The sequence below is a fragment of the Loxodonta africana genome, chromosome 17 (genome assembly GCF_030014295.1).
Source record: "Loxodonta africana isolate mLoxAfr1 chromosome 17, mLoxAfr1.hap2, whole genome shotgun sequence".
NCBI classification, from domain to species: domain Eukaryota; kingdom Metazoa; phylum Chordata; class Mammalia; order Proboscidea; family Elephantidae; genus Loxodonta; species Loxodonta africana.
This window is the reverse complement of record NC_087358.1, coordinates 153,556-169,495: the sequence shown is the minus strand read 5'-3', so window position 1 is coordinate 169,495 and position 15,940 is coordinate 153,556. Positions and strand designations below refer to the sequence as shown.

General features: G+C 40.5%; 2 protein-coding genes across 2 annotated transcripts; one reads left to right on the top strand and one right to left on the bottom strand.

Annotated features, from left to right (window-relative positions):
• Nucleotides 1-10,077: 10,077 nt before the first annotated feature.
• LOC111750525 (histone H2A.Z-like) lies at nt 10,078-10,709 on the bottom strand. Its single transcript, XM_064269904.1, has one exon. The coding sequence runs from the start codon at nt 10,599-10,601 to the stop codon at nt 10,326-10,328; it is 276 nt and encodes a 91-aa protein (XP_064125974.1). The 5' UTR covers nt 10,602-10,709; the 3' UTR covers nt 10,078-10,325.
• Nucleotides 10,710-15,313: 4,604 nt separating this feature from the next.
• On the top strand, nt 15,314-15,675 carry SERTM1 (serine rich and transmembrane domain containing 1). Its single transcript, XM_003409440.3, has one exon. The coding sequence runs from the start codon at nt 15,352-15,354 to the stop codon at nt 15,673-15,675; it is 324 nt and encodes a 107-aa protein (XP_003409488.1). The 5' UTR covers nt 15,314-15,351.
• The last annotated feature ends 265 nt before the right edge of the window (nt 15,676-15,940 follow it).

Sequence of the window (15,940 nt, the reverse complement as noted above, 5' to 3'; positions counted from 1 at the left end):
AAACAAACAAATCTACAATCAAGAAATGAAGAAAAATAACTACTGAATGTCCTGAAGACAGCAGACAATATCAAAACATATTAAAAAAAAAAAAAAAAAAAAAGACAGAATGGTTGCAGTAGGCATCCAAAATAAGACACCAGATGACTTTCCGGCAGAAGAAACGGCACTAGAACTACCTGACAGGGAATTCAAATCTCTAATATTCAGAACAATCCAAGACTTGAAGCAAAAGCAGACAAAAATGAGGAAAAAATAGATTTATGGAAAAGGCAGACAAAGTCATGGAAAATACAGACAAAAAATGGAAGAATGCAGGAAAATAATACAGGAACCAAATGCAAAAATAAATTCACAACTAGAACTCATACAAAAACAATTACAAATCCAAAACATAAACAACAAGATTTCAGAAATGGACAGTGTCTTAGAAGGGCTGAGGAGCACGTTTGAAATGATGGAAGACAGGATCAGCAAAATCGAAGACAAATACTTGGTACAACTCTGTTTGAGGGAAAATCAGAAAAAAGAATGGAGAAAAATGAAGAAACCCTGAGAATTATGTGGGATACTATAAACAGCAAAAATCTGCGAGTGATCAGAGTTCCAGAACAGGGAGAGAAAATGGAAAACACAGAGAGTATCATTGAAGAGTTGCTGACAGAAAATTTCTGTAATATCGTGAGTGATGAAAAGCTGACCATCCAAGAAGCTCAACAAACCCCATGTAGGATAAATCCCAAAAGAAAAACACCAAGGCATATCATAATCACACTCGCTAAAACAAAAGACAAAGAAAAAATCCTGAGAGCAACTCAAGAAAAACAAAAATACATACAGAGGAGAAACAATAAGACTAAGCTCTGATTATTTGGCAGAAACTGTGCAGGCAAGAAGGCAATGGGATGACATATATAAAACCTTGAAAGAAAAAAATGGCATCCAAGAATAGTATATCCTGCAAAACTTTCATTCAAATATGATGGTGAAATTAGGACATTTCTAGATAAACAGAAATTGAGGGAATATGTAAAAACCAAACCAAACTCACAAGAATTATTAAAGGGAGTCCTTCGATCTGAGAGCAAACAACATCAGACCACAGCCTGAATCTAGGACACAACATTGTGCCAGCCAGATAGCAACCTAGGAAATGAACTCTCAAGGACTATCCAAAACCCAAAGAATTGAAACAGGGAACCACAGAGGTTAATCTGTAAATGACAACAATGCCAGAATAATAAAAGAAGGAATAAACAGTATAGGCATAAAATTTTCTAATGGAGAGGAAGGCAAGGCAATACCAAGTAAAAATAGACTGGTTCAAACCAAGGAAGATAAGGGTAAATTTCAAGGTGACCACAAAAAAAGTTAACAAACCTACACATCAAAATAAAGAAGAAAAAAAAAAGTCACAATAAAAATGAAAACTACAAAAACGAAAGAAGTGGAGAAGAAATCCACAAACAAAAGGAACTCAGCATAGGAGAGTAAGAGGAACAAAGAAAATGTTAGCACCACAAAAAAAAGCACTACAAAATGACAGCAATAAACTCACACCTATCGATAATTACAGTGAATGTAAATGGCCTAAATGGCATAAAGAGACAGAAAGTGACAGAATGGATTAAAAAACAGGATCCATCAATATGCTATCTACAAGAGACACACTTAAAAAACAAAGATGTAAATTTATTAAAATCAAAGGATGGAAAAAATATATCAAGCAAATAACTACCAAAAAAGAGCAGGAGTGGCAATATTAATCTCAGATAAAATAGAAAATCTACCATAAAAGACAAGGAAGGGCACTACTATATAGCAATTAAAGGGACAATCCATCATGAACACTTACCCATAATAAACATCTACACACCCAATGACAGGGCTCCAAAATACATAAAGCAAACTCTAACAGCACTGAAAACAGAAACTGACAGTTCCACAATAATAGTAGGAGACTTCAACACACCACTCTTGGTAAAGGACAGAACATGTAGTAAGAAACTCAGCAAAGATACAGAAGAGCTAATGAGCATGATCAGCCAACTTGACCTCATAGACATATATAGAATACTCCACCCGACAGCTGCAAAGTACACATTCTTTTCAAACACACATAGGATGTTCTCCAGAGTAGATCACATCTTAGGCCACAGAGCAACCCTCAACAGAATCCAAAACATTGAGATAATACAAAATATCTTCTCTGACCACAACATCATCAAAGTAGAAATCAACAACAGGAAGAGTAAGGAAAAGAAATCAATTACATGGAAACTGAATAATACCCTGCTTAAAAACCACTGGGTAATAGAAGAAATCAAAGATGGAATAAAAAAATTCCTAGAATCAAACAAGAATGAAAACACATCATATCAAAACATTTGGGACACGGCAAAGGCAGTCCTCAGATCCACACATAAAAAATGAAGAAAGGGACAAAATCAAAACTTTAGCTACACAACTTGAACAAATAGAAAAAGACAGCAACAGAAACCCACATCCACCAGAAGAAAGAAAATAATAAAGATCAGAGCAGAAATAAATGAAATAGAGAATTAAAAAACAATAAATAGAATCAACAGAACCAAAAATTGGTTCTTTCAAAGGATCAAAAAAATCAACAAACCACTGGCCAAACTGACAAAAGAAAAACAGGAGAGAATGCAAATAACCCAAATAAGAAATAAAATGGAGGACATTACAACATACCCAACTGAAATAAAAAGGATCATAACAGAGTATTGTGAAAAACTATACTCCAACAAATTTGAAAACCTAGAGGAAATGGTCGAATTTCTAGAGACACACTGCCTACTCAAACTAACACAAAACTAATAGAAAGACTCGGCAGAGAAGCAGGATACAAGATAAGCACACAAAAATCAGTTGGATTCCTATACACCAATAAAGAGAACGATGAAAAGGAAATCAGGAAAACAATACTGCTTGTAGTAGCCCCTAAAAAAATAAAATACTTGGGAACATATCTAACCAGGGATGAAAATCTGAATAGACCTATAACAAGAGAAGAGATTGAAAAGGTAATTAAAAAAAAAAAAAAACTCCCAACCAAAAAAAGCCCAGCCTAGATGGCTTCCCTGGAGAATTCTACCAAACATTCAGAGAAGAGCTTACCCCAGTACTACTCAAACTATTTCAGAATATAGAAAAGGAAGCGTTACATCTGAATTCCTTCTGTGAAGCCAGCATAACCCTGATACCGAAAGCAGGCAAAGATATCACAAAAAAAGAAAATTACAGACCAATATCTTTCATGAATATGGATGCAAAAATTCTCAACAAAATTCTAGCCAATAGAATTCAGCATCATATCAAAAAAATAATACACCATGACCAAGTAGGATTCATACCAGGTATGCAAGGATGGTTCAATATTAGAAAATCAATCAATGTAATCCACCACATAAATAAAAGGAAAGAAGATAATCACATGATCGTCTCAATCGATGCAGAAAAAGCATTCAACAAAGTCCAACACCCATTACTGATTAAAACTCTTAATAAAATAGGTACAGTAGGGAAATTTCTCAACATAATAAAGGGCATCTATGCAAAACCAATGGCCAACATCATTCTTTAATGGAGAGAGGCTGAAAACATTCCCCTTGAGAACAGGAACAAGACAAGGATGCCCTTTATCACCACTCCTATTTAACATTGTGTTGGAAGTCCTAGCTAGAGCAATACGGCAAGAAACAGAAATAACGGGCATCCAAATTGGTAGTGAAGAAGTTAAACTGTCCCGATTTGTAGATGATATGATACTATACATAGGAAACCCAAAAGACTCCATAAGAAAACTACTGGAACTAACAGAAAGATTCAGCAGAGAAGCAGGATACAAGATAAGCATACAAAAATCAGTTGGATTCCTATGCACCGATAAAGAGAACAATGAAAAGGAAATCAGGAAAACAATACCATTTATAATAGCCCTTAAAAAAATAAAATATTTGGGAACATATCTAACCAGGGATGTAAAAGACCTATCTATACAAAGGAAACTACAAAACGCTACTGCAAGAAACCAAGAGATCTACCTAAATGGAAAAACATACCATGCTCATGGATAGGTAAAAAACTAACATTGTGAAAATGACAATGCCATCCAAAGCAATTTACAAATACAATGCAATACCGATCCAAATACCAACAACATTGTTTAAAGAGATGGAAAAACTTATCATTAACTTTATATGGAAAGGGAAGAAGCCCCAGGTAAGTAAAGTACTATTGAAGAAGAAGAATCAAGTAGGAGGGCTTGCACTACGTGACCTCAGAACCTGCTATACAGCTACGGTAGTCAAACCAGCCTGGTACTGGTACAACGACAGATACATTGATCAATGGAACAGAATTGAGAACCCAGAGGTAAATCCATCCACCTATGGTTACCCGATCTTTGACAAGTGCCCAAATTCCATCAAATGGGGAAAAGACAGTCTTTTTAACAAATGGTGCTGGCAAAACTGGAAGTCCATCTACAAAAAAAAATGAAACAGGACCCATACCTCACACCATATACAAAAACTAACTCAAAATGGATCAAGGACCTAAATATAAAGCCAAAAACTATGGAGGTCATGGAAGAAAAAAATAGAATCAATGCTAGAACTGCCCCATAGAGTTTCCAAGGAGCGCCTGGTGGATTCGAACTGCTGACCCTTTGGTTAGCAGCCAGAGGCCCTAATACACGGCATTTACAGGATATAAACCACAACTAACAACACACAAGCTCCAGAGGATAAGCTAGATAACTGGGATCTTCTTAAAATTAAACACTTATGCTCATCAAAAGGCTTCACCGAAAGAGTAAAAAAGAGCCTACAGACTGGGAAAATTTTTTTGGCTATTACAAATCAGACAAAGGTCTAATCTCTAAAATCTACGATAAAATCCAACACCTCTACGACAAAAAGACAAATAATACAGTTAAAAAGTGGGCAAAGGAAATGAACAGACACTTCACCAAAGAAGACATTCAAGTGGCCAATAGGCACATTAGAAATGCTCACGATCTCTAGCCATCAGAGAAATGCAAATCGAAACCACAATGAGATACCATCTCACCCCGGTATCACTGGCACGAATCAATAAAACAGAAGATAACAAATGCTGGAGAGGCCGCAGGGAGATTGGAATTCTTAGGCACTGCTGGTGCGAATGCAAAATGATACAACCATTTTGGAAGATGATGTGGTGCTTCCTTAGAGAGCTAGAAATAGAAATACCATATGATCTAGTAATCCCACTCCTAGGAATATATCCTAGAGAAATAAGAGTCATCTCACGAATAGACATATGCACACCCATGTACATTGCAGCATTGTTCACAATAGCAAAAAAAAATGGAGAGAACCTAGATGCCCATCAACAGATGAATGGATAAACAAACTGTGGTACATACACACAATGGAATATTACGCAATGCTAAAGAACAATGATGAATCTGTGAAGCATCTCATTGGGAGGGCATTATACTGAGTGAAATAAGTCAGTCACAAAAGGACAAATATTGTATGAAACCACTACTGTAAAAACTCATAAAAAGGTTTACATACAAAAAGAAACAAGATTTGATGGTTATAAGGGTGGGGAGGGGTGGGGATGGAAAAACACTTAATAGACAATAATTAAGTGGTAACTTTGGTGAAGGGTAAGACAGTACACAATACTGGGGAAGCCAGCACAACCTGTACAAGGCAAGGTCACGGTAGCTCCATAGACACATCCAAACTCCCTGAGGGGCCGAATTGCTGGGCTGAGGGCTGTGGGGACCATGGTCTTGGGGAACATCTAGCTCAATTGGCATAACATAGTTTATAAAGAATATGTTCTACATTCTACTTTGGTGAGAAGTGTCTGGGGTCTTAAAAGCCTGGGAGCGGCTATTTAGGATACTCCACTGCTCTTACCCCTTTGGGAGCAAGGAAGAATGAAGAAAACTAACGATACAAGGGAAAGATAAGTCCAGAGGACTAATGTACCACATCTACTCTAATCTCCATCAGACTGAGTCCAGTAGAACTAGATGGTGCCTGGCTACCACCATCGACTATTCTGACAAGGATCACAATAAAGGGTCCCAGACAGAGCTGGAGAAAAATGTAGAACAAAATTCTAACTCAAAAAGAAAGACCAGACTCTCTGGCCTGGTAGAGTCCGGAGAAACCCTGAGAGTATGGCCCCCGGACACCCTTTCAGCTCAGTAATGAGGCCATTCCTGAGGTTCACCCTTCAGTCAAAGATTGAACAGGCCCATGGAACAAAACAAGACTAAAGGAGTGCACCAGCCCTGGGGCAGGGACTAGAAGGCAGGAGGGAACAGGAAAGTTGGTAATAGGGAACCCAGGGTTGAGAAAAGATAGTGTTGACATGTAGTGGGGTTGTTAACCAGTGTTATACAACAATGTGTGTACTGCTTGATGAGAAACTAGTTTGCTCTGTAAACCTTCATCTAAAGTTTAATTAAAAAAAAAAAAGATTACAGCCTTGGAAACCCTACGAGACAGTTCTACTCTATCCTATAGGGTCGCTATGAGTTGAAGTAGACTCGACATGTTTGGTAGGCAGAGTACTGTTAATTCTGATTTTTTGTCTTACATTATCCAGCCCACATCCATGAATTCCAATGTGTTCTTCAAATTCCCAGCACTCCACAGTTCTTCGCAAGAGATGGTCCTCTAACTCCATGTGTGGTAGCACAGAGGCTTGTTTGATGTCCTTACTTGGTGTCTGGTTTGTACTGGGCTGATACAAAGAATCATAATGAGATTCACACAAAATTCTACTTTCCCAGAGCATTGTACTGATAGTAAGGGGCGGTTGTCAAATACATAAGCATATGAACAGCTGGATCAGCTTTGACTAAGGGTAGCGCATGAGATAATAAACTGTGTTTTCATTATTGCAAGCCTAGGGGTAAGTAAGGAGTCCTGGTGGCACAGTGGTTGAGTGCTCAGCTGCTAACGAAAAGGTCAGCGGTTCAAACCCACCCACCAGCTCTGCAGGAGAAAGACCTGGCTATCTGCTCCCATAAAGATTACCCTATGGGGCAGTTCTACTCTGTCACATGGGGTCCCTATGAGTCGAAATCAACTTGATGGCACCAAACAACAAGGGTGTTTGCCCTTGAGTACAAGTGAAGACTTTCATTTAGAAATGAGTGGGTGAGAAGTATATACTGTCAGCACAAACCTCTCATCTAAGATGACCTCAGAGGCCATTAGACAAAGAGAGAGCATTGGGGAGAAGATGACCAGGCTAAGGGTAAGCAAACAGCCATGAGGTCTTATATAAGATATACTGTTTCTAACTAGAACTGAAGACAGCTTTGCTCAGATCCAACCAGACCCTTCTGGATTCTCAAAATGATAGTTTCTATGTGTTCTACAGAGAAAGACATCCAATGTATTATCTAAAGCCATGAATTCCATTATAATATCAAATACAGTTGTAGACTGGAGAAAGAATTTTATGTGCACCATGCTGAGATGTGTTGCATCGTTGCTAACGGTGCTGGAATGGATACAGCAGAACTTGATAGTGCTGAAATGTTGGATGCAATATACTGACAGCTCAGCTGTTCTTTAAACAATGTCTGCAAGGGGACAAAGCAGCCTGTCCCGCCTGCCCACAACAACAAAAAACCTTATAGATACTTGCTATTCACATAGAAATGTACCTGAATAAAGAAACTGCCATGCCAGATTTGAGGCTGACTAGAAGGCTGAGCTTTAGAAACCACTGTGCAGAAGAAAAGGAGCACTGTGGCAAGTGGGTAAGCACTCAGCTGCTAATAGAAAGGTTCGCAGTTTGAACTCGCCAGCCACTCCCTCTGAAGGAGAAGACCTGGCAGTCTGCTTCTGTAAAGATTCAAAAACCGAATGAAACCCATTTCCAGCTCATAGCAACAGCCTAGGAAACCCTATCGTGCAGTTCTACTCTGTCACTTGGGATCATTATGAGTCAGAATAGACTGAATGGCATCCAGCAACAACATTCCATAGAGAGCTGTGGCTCACAGTGGGCTTTTGGTCTGAAAGATGGCAATCTTTAGAGAGTAAAAAAATAGAGTCTTGGAATATTTGCACTGTAAAGAGATAGCTTTGATTTTACAAGTGGTCTGATGGCCAGTTTTGCACTATGCCCCTGAACTGCTGTGCCAGAGTGACATTGTCTGCCTATCCCTAGAAATGACACAGATTTGGTAGCCGAAGAGGCAGCTTTTGAAAAATTGGCTAATTTAGAATTGTAGGAATAGACATTCTAGGCACTCAGAAAGAATTATCTATTGGTACTTACAATTGCCTTTCAGAATTTTCTAAGTACTATTGTGTAAACATTGTTGTTGTTAACTGCTGTCAAGTCAGCCCTAGACTCCTGACGACCCCATGCATGATAGAACAAAATGCTGCCCTGTCCTGTACCATCTCCATGATCGGTTGCAAATCAGACAATTGTGATCCACAGGGTTTTTATTGGTTGATTTTTGGAAGTAGATTGTCAGGCCTTTCTTCCTATTCTGTCTTAGTCTAGAAACTCTGATGAAACCTGCTTAGTATCACAGCAACATGCAAGCCTCCACTGACAGATGGGTGGTGGCAGCGCATGAGATGCATTGCCCAGAATCAAACCCGGGTCCCCCAAAAGGAAGGCCAAAATTCTACCACTGAACCACCACTGCCTCCTGTAAACATCACATCTTAACTCAGGACCTCCTTGAGAGGTAGGAAAGATGTTGTTGTTGTTGTTAGGTGCCATTGAGTTGGTTCCGACTCATAGCGACCCTATGTACAAGAGAAGGAAACACTGCCCGGTCCTGCGCCATCCTCACAGTCATTGTTATGCTTGAGCCCATTGTTACAGTCAGTGTGTCAATCCATCTTTTTTTTTTTTTAAGTTTGGGATATAACCTTTATTGAGCTTATCCACCAAAGTGGAAATAATGTCTGTACAAAACCAGATGTTTGTTACTATAATTTCTGCATCACAATTAAAATACAAACAGTTTTTTCAAAACACTCAACTCAATCAAAACCCACTACTTCAGAATCAGTAACTTTTTTTGAAGCCACAGTAACACTTTAATATGGTTAAGACTTGAGTGCAGAAATTTGGTTGGTTGGAAAACTAATTAAACTTCCAACTTGCTCAAATAGAGTTACAAAAACGCAAAATTGTGTTTTTTACAGAGATACAGTCCACCGGAATCACCAACACTGGACAGCTGTTACAGTATTTAGAGTCCCGAAATAATAAGGAATCTAGGTATCCTTATTATACGGCATGATTTAAAATCAGGAAAGGTGTGCATCAAGGTTGCATCCTTTCACCATACCTATTCAATCTGTATGCTGAGCAAAAAATCCGAGAAGCTGGACTATATGAAGAAGACTGGGGCATCAGGATTGGTGGGAGACTCATCAACAACCTGGGTTATGCAGATGATACAACCTTACTTGCTGAAAGTGAAGAGGACTTAAAGCACTTACTGATGAATATCAAAGACCACAGCCTTCAGTACGGATTACACCTCAACACAAAGAAAACAAAAATCCTCACCAATAAGCAACGTCATGATAAATGGAGAAAAGATTGAGGTTGTCGAGAATTTCATTTTACTTGGAGTCACAATCAACACCCACAGAAGCAGCAGTCAAGAAATCAAAAGATGCATCGCATTGGGCAAATCGGCTGTAAGAGATCTCTTTAAAGTATTAAAAAGCCAAGATGTCACCTTGAGGACTAAGGTGCTCCTGACCCAAGGAATCATATGCATGCAAAAGCTGGACAATGAATAAGGAAGACTGAAGAATTGACTCCTTTGAATTGTGATGTTGGCAAAGAATATTGACTATACCATGGACTGCCAAAAGAATGAACAAATCTGTCCTGGAAGAAGTGCAACCAGAATGCTCCTTGGAAGCAAGGATGGCGAGACTGAGGCTCATGTACTTTGGACATGTTGTCAGGAGAAGGGCATCATGCTTGGTAAAGTAAAGGGTCAGCGAAAAAGAGGAAGACCTCAACAAGATGGTTTGACACAGTGGCTGCAACAATGGACTCGAGCATAGCAACAGTTATGAGGATGGCACAGGAGAGGGCAGTATTTCATTCTGTTGTCCGTAGGGTTGCTATGAGTCAAAATCAACTCGATGGCACCTGACAACAACAACCAGGTATCCATTAAACAGTCTTATGTTGTCCTTTCTTCCAATCAGATATTTGTGGATGTGGGTAATGACACCATCACCAGCAATTGTAGCCTGGATAAGACAGTCCAATTCTTCATCTCCTCAAATAGCAAGTTGCAAGTGACAAGGGGTAATACACCTCACCTTTAAGTCTTTAGATGCATTTCCTGCCAGTTCAAGTACCTCTGAGGTGAGGTACTCCAGGATGGCTGCGCTGTACACAGTGGCAGTCTCACCCACACATCCAAGGTTGGTCGTCCTAGATTTCAGGTGCCCATGAATATGGCCCACCGGAAACTGCAAGCCGGCTCTCTGTGAGTGGGAAACTACCTTTGTGTTGTCCTTTCTGGAGTCCTTCCCAGCCTTGCTGCCAGCCATTTCGAATTCTGCTGAAGCTCAAACAAGCAAGGCAGAGAAAAGTCTAGTCAAACACTCAGCTGGATCCCACCAGCTACTCGGCCACACCTCAATTCAAACTGCCTGTGTCAATCCATCCTGTTGAAGGTCTTCCTCTTTTTCACTGAACCTCTGCTTTACCAAGCATGATGTCCTTCTCCAGGGGCTAGTCCCTCCTGATGACATGTCCAACGTATGTGAGATGTAGTCTTGCCATCCTTGCTTCTAAGGAGCATTCTAGCTGTACTTCTTCCAAGACAGATTTGTTCATTTTCCTGCAGTCCATGGTATATTCAGTATTCTTTGCCAACACCATAATTCAAAGGCATCAATTCATCTTCGGTCTTCCTTATTCATTGCCCAGCTTTCACAGGCATATGAGGTGATTGAAAACACCATGGCTTGGGTCAGATGCACCTTAGTCCTTAAAGTGATATCTTTGCTTTTTAACACTTTAAAGAGCTCTTTAAAGACATTATTGGTATGCAAATGAGAAAGCTGTGATCTCAATACTAACCTGCCTGCTTGCCCAAAGTAAGTGGCAGATAGGAATGAAGCACTCCCGAGTTTCAAAATTTCTCTGTTCCTACTATAGTTTAGAAAACTAAGAACATGGTTTAGATGTGGGTTGATTCTAGTCACTTCTCTGTCACTGTGTACCCTGAGTAAATCACAACGGCTTTGCACTTCCATTTTCTAATCTGTAAAATGGATATAAAAATCCCTGCTTTTCCTCTCCTACAAAGTAGTTGTGAGGGTCAAACAGGATACGTAGTTCCTACCTTCTTTGCCCATGTTAGAAAAGAAACGATGTAAAATCCGTAGTACCAAGATGATAAAAAGATCAAGCCCGGATGACATAAGGGGTAAGGGGGGCAGAAGCCTCAAGTGCTGGCTTGTCTTCTAATAGATATGTTGTTATTGTTGTTAGGTGCCATCCAGCAGATTCTGATGCATGGCAACCCCACAAGACAGAGTAGAACTCCCCCATAAGGTTTTCTAGGCTGTAATCTTTACAGGAACAGATCACCAGGTCTTTCTCCCTTGGAGCCGATGGAAGGTTCAAACCACCAACCTTTCTATTAACAGCCGAGCACTTAGCGACTGCACCACCAGGACTCTTTATTAGATGCATTACTTTGGCCGAATCAATTAGCTTCTTAGTCTGTTTCCTCAGTGATACTTAGGAGGTGGTACCAGAACATTTTGGATATTTCTTCCCATTCAGGCTGTTTCCTTCCTGTGCATGCTGCTGCCCTTGGAATTCTGTTCTATCCCCCGAGATGAACGGCTGGAACATGAACTGGCCGTACAAAGGCTCGGTATTGCCACATCAGTGTAATGGATTTCTGGTCCCACTATAATTCCTTTTTTTTTTTTTTATGATTGTTAGGAGTCTGTAGCAATGTAGTGGAATTAAAATCACCAGGCAAAACATAATGAGAATTAGGAGTCAAATTATTTCAGGAGCTACCAAGACATTAAGGAGCCCTGATGACGCAGCATTAAGCGCGAGGCTGCTAACTGAAAGGTCAGTGGTACAAATAGTACAAACCCATCCAGCGGCCCATGGAGAAAGACCTGGTAATCTGTTTTCATAAAGACTGAAGCCTAGGAGACCCTGGGGCAATTCTGCTTTGTCCTATAGGGTCGCTATAAATTAGAGTCAACTCAACACCAACGAGTTACTAAGACATTATCCCTGGTTTTGTTGGGTTTTACTCAGAGAACTCAATAGAATTCATCAGCCTGCACAACACATGGGCAGGGACAGCCCTCTCAGAAGTGCCCCCTCCTTCCCAGGGATCATTAGTGCTGCTCAGCTCTGGCAACAGCGGCAAATGTCAGCTTCTCCGTGGATCAGCCACATAATTAGATTTGGAGAACAGAAGGGAAATGCAAGTATTGAAGGTAAAATGAGGGGCAGAAAGTTTGGAAAAAGGGAAAGCTAGGAGAAGAGTGGGTGTTTCGGGATTAGCATTTCCTCACACCTCAAGTGAAGAGAGGAGCCCTGGTGGCCCAATATTTAAGCGCCCGGCTGCTAACCAAAAAGTTGGTGGTTCAAACCCACCCAGCAGCTCCATAGGAGAAAGTCCTGGCAGTCTCCTCCCATATAGATTAACTATTGCTGTCGAGAACAATGTAGAACTGCCCCATAGGGTTTCCAAGGAGCGACCAGTGGATTCGAACTGCTGACCTTTTGATTAGCAGCCAAGTTCTTAAGCACTGCACCACCAAAGCTCCCACTAAAGATTACAGCCTAGGGAACCCTATGTGGCAGTTCTGCTCTGTCACATGGGGTCACCATAAGTTGGAATCACCTCAACAGCACCCAACAACAACAACAGCAATGAATGCCATATAGAGATAGGGAGGGTACCTCTTCTGGACTTGAAGAAAGAGAGCTGCCTACAGGAGCGATCATTTTCCCTCATGTCTCTCTCCTGGCCTTAGAGGGTTGGAGCCCCAGCAGAAACCTCAAGTCACAGAGGATAGGATAGTGGGCACATTCTGCACTCCTGCCTGAAGCCTTGAAAAAACCCAAACTTATCCCAGTTGCTACCTGCTCCTTCCCAGTCTACTCAGCTTCCTGATATTCTTCACCAGGATCAGGAAAGGGTGAAGAGCATTTCTTCACTCCTGGCTAAGAAAGAAAGAATTCCACTTGCCCATCCCTTAACACACACACAGACACACACACACATACCTCATTTTGACTTAGCCCTTTGCAGTTGACAGGGTACTTCTGTGTATATTATCTTGGTCCCTAAATAACACAGCAAGGAGGTAGGGCAGGTGTCATATACCATTCTCCAGATGAGAAACATGAAGCTCAGGAAATCTAGGTAATTTGCCCCAAAGGTAATGATGAATTCAGGCCTCAAACCTTAGTATCTTGATATCAAATATAGTGCTCTTTGTACCATTCAGAGGGGATCCAGCCTCTTCTTCCTCTAAGTTAATCTAGTGTTTTATTCAGTGCTTAAAGTATGCAAAACAAAGAACTAGTTACCATCCAGTCAACTCCAACCCCTAGCCACCCCATGTGTGTCAGAGTAGAAGTGTGCTCCATAGCATTTTCAGTAGTGATTTATTTTGGAAATGGATTGCCAGGCCTGTCTTTCAGAGGGCCTCTGGGTGAACTGAAACCTCTAACCTTTCGGTTAGTAGCAGACACATTGCGGTGTTGTTGTTGTTAGGTGCCGTTGAATTGGTTCTGACTCATAGTGACCCCAAATAGAACAGAAGGAAACACGCCCTGTCCTGCACCATCCTCACAGTCGTTGTTATGCTTGAGCCCATTGTTGCAGCCACTATGTCAGTCTATCTCACTGAGGGTCTTCCTCTTTTTCAATGACCCCTACTTTACCAAGAATGATGTCCTTCTCCAGGGACTGGTCCCCACTGATAACATGTCCAAAGTATGTGAGACTTAGCCTCATCATCCTTACTTTCAAGGAGCATTCTGTCTGTACTTCTCCCAAGACAGATTTGTTCAATCTTTTGGCAGTCCATGTTATATTCGATATTCTTCGCCAACACCATAATTCAAAGGCATCAATTCATCTTCGGTCTTCCTTATTTTCCGGCTGTCACATGCATAGGGGGCCATTGAAAACACCATGAATTGAGTCAGGTGCACCTTACTCTTCAATGTGAAGTCTTTGCTTTTTGAACACTTTAGAGATGTCTTTTGCAGCCTCTTTGCTCAATGCAATGCATTGTTTGATTTCTTGACTGCTGCTTCCATGAGCATTGATTGTGGACCCAAGTAAAATGAAATCTGTGACAACTTCAATCTTTCCTCCATTTATTATGATGTTGCTTATTGGTCCAGTTGTGAGGATTTTTGTTTTATGTTGAGATGTAATCCATACTGAAGGCCGTGGTCTTCAATCTTCATCAGTAAGTGCTTCAAGCCTCTTCACTTTCAGCAAGCAAGGTTGTGTCACCTGCATAATGCAGGTTGTTAATGAGCCTTCCTCCATTAACTGTAGGTATCTGTAAAAGAAAAGAAATACATAAAAGTGGCCTCTGACCATAAGGAGATAAAAATTTTGATTAAAAAATCAACGTATGATAAACCTTCTGCATCAAGCAAACATACACGTGCAGTACTTCTTGAAGTGTACTGGAGGGAAAGCCTGGCCAGGAATTTTGCTGGGGGCTGAGGAATGGATCAGATTTATTTCTTAGAGGAAGGAACTCTGAAGCTCAGTTTTTTGGGTTTGATTCTCAAACCATCCACTTGGCTCATCTGTTGAAATCCCAACAGATGGAGCACATCAGAAATGTATTTTCTTTTTTATCTTATCTTTAGTTCCTTAGAGAAAACTGGCAGCTAGGGTACTGTGGAGATATAATAAAAGTTCAGTTTTATATCATCATTTGCGATATAAAGATGTAAACGTTACTTGTTCCTGAGGGAGTTATTTCATTTTTTGCCATCCCTGGTGGGTTTTATAATTAACTCTTGCTGAAATAAAAAGTAAAAATAAAAATGAAATGTAATATTTTCTGAATATCATATATATATTTTTTGCAGGCTCTATGGATACTGGATCCCTGGTGCCTTTGTTTGAAAAGCAAGACATCTTGTATTGTTGATTAAACTCCCTGCAGTTTTTGCTGACACTGTCATAAAAAAAAAAAGGCAATTGTGTTCTTTTTTAACCTCGGTGTGAAACTTTGACTTTTAACATACTTGTTCATTTCTTCATTCTTCATAAAGATGTCTGAAGCTGACCCTTCATCTGGATTTGTAGGAAGCGTGGAGAACGGAACTTTCCTGGAGCTCTTTCCCACTTCCTTGTCCACATCAGTGGACCCATCCCCAAGCCAGCTGTCCAATGTCTACATCTATGTGTCCATATTCCTCAGCCTTTTAGCTTTCCTGCTCCTGCTTTTAATCATTGCCCTCCAGAGGCTCAAAAATATCATCTCATCTGGTGCCTCCTACCCAGAGTATCCAAGTGACGCGGGAAGCTCATTCACCAATCTGGAAGTCTGCAGTATTTCCTCTCAAAGGTCCACCTTCTCAAACCTTTCATCATGAAGAAAATGGACGCCTCCTTGAAAACCGCAGCAGCTTAGCTTTTCCCTTAGGGGAAGTGTAGCACAAAGCATTTGCCTCATGAAACAAAAGACCCTTTTGGTTTGGTTTGGTTCCAAGCAACTAGTCGCTGTCTCCTTCATCTCTGATTTCTTTTCCAGGAAGGATGCTTTTCATCTGTGAATGCTGACGGAAATGCATGCAAAGCTCAGGGTAGAATTTCACAGCCCCCACTCGACAAAGCTGGAGCTGGCTGATAGGTGGATCA

What these genes read in the sequence shown, in the direction of transcription:
- LOC111750525 (XM_064269904.1), bottom strand. Translation starts at nt 10,601, where the DNA reads ATGGCTGGCAGCAAGGCTGGGAAGGACTCCAGAAAGGACAACACAAAG.
- SERTM1 (XM_003409440.3), top strand. Translation starts at nt 15,352, where the DNA reads ATGTCTGAAGCTGACCCTTCATCTGGATTTGTAGGAAGCGTGGAGAAC.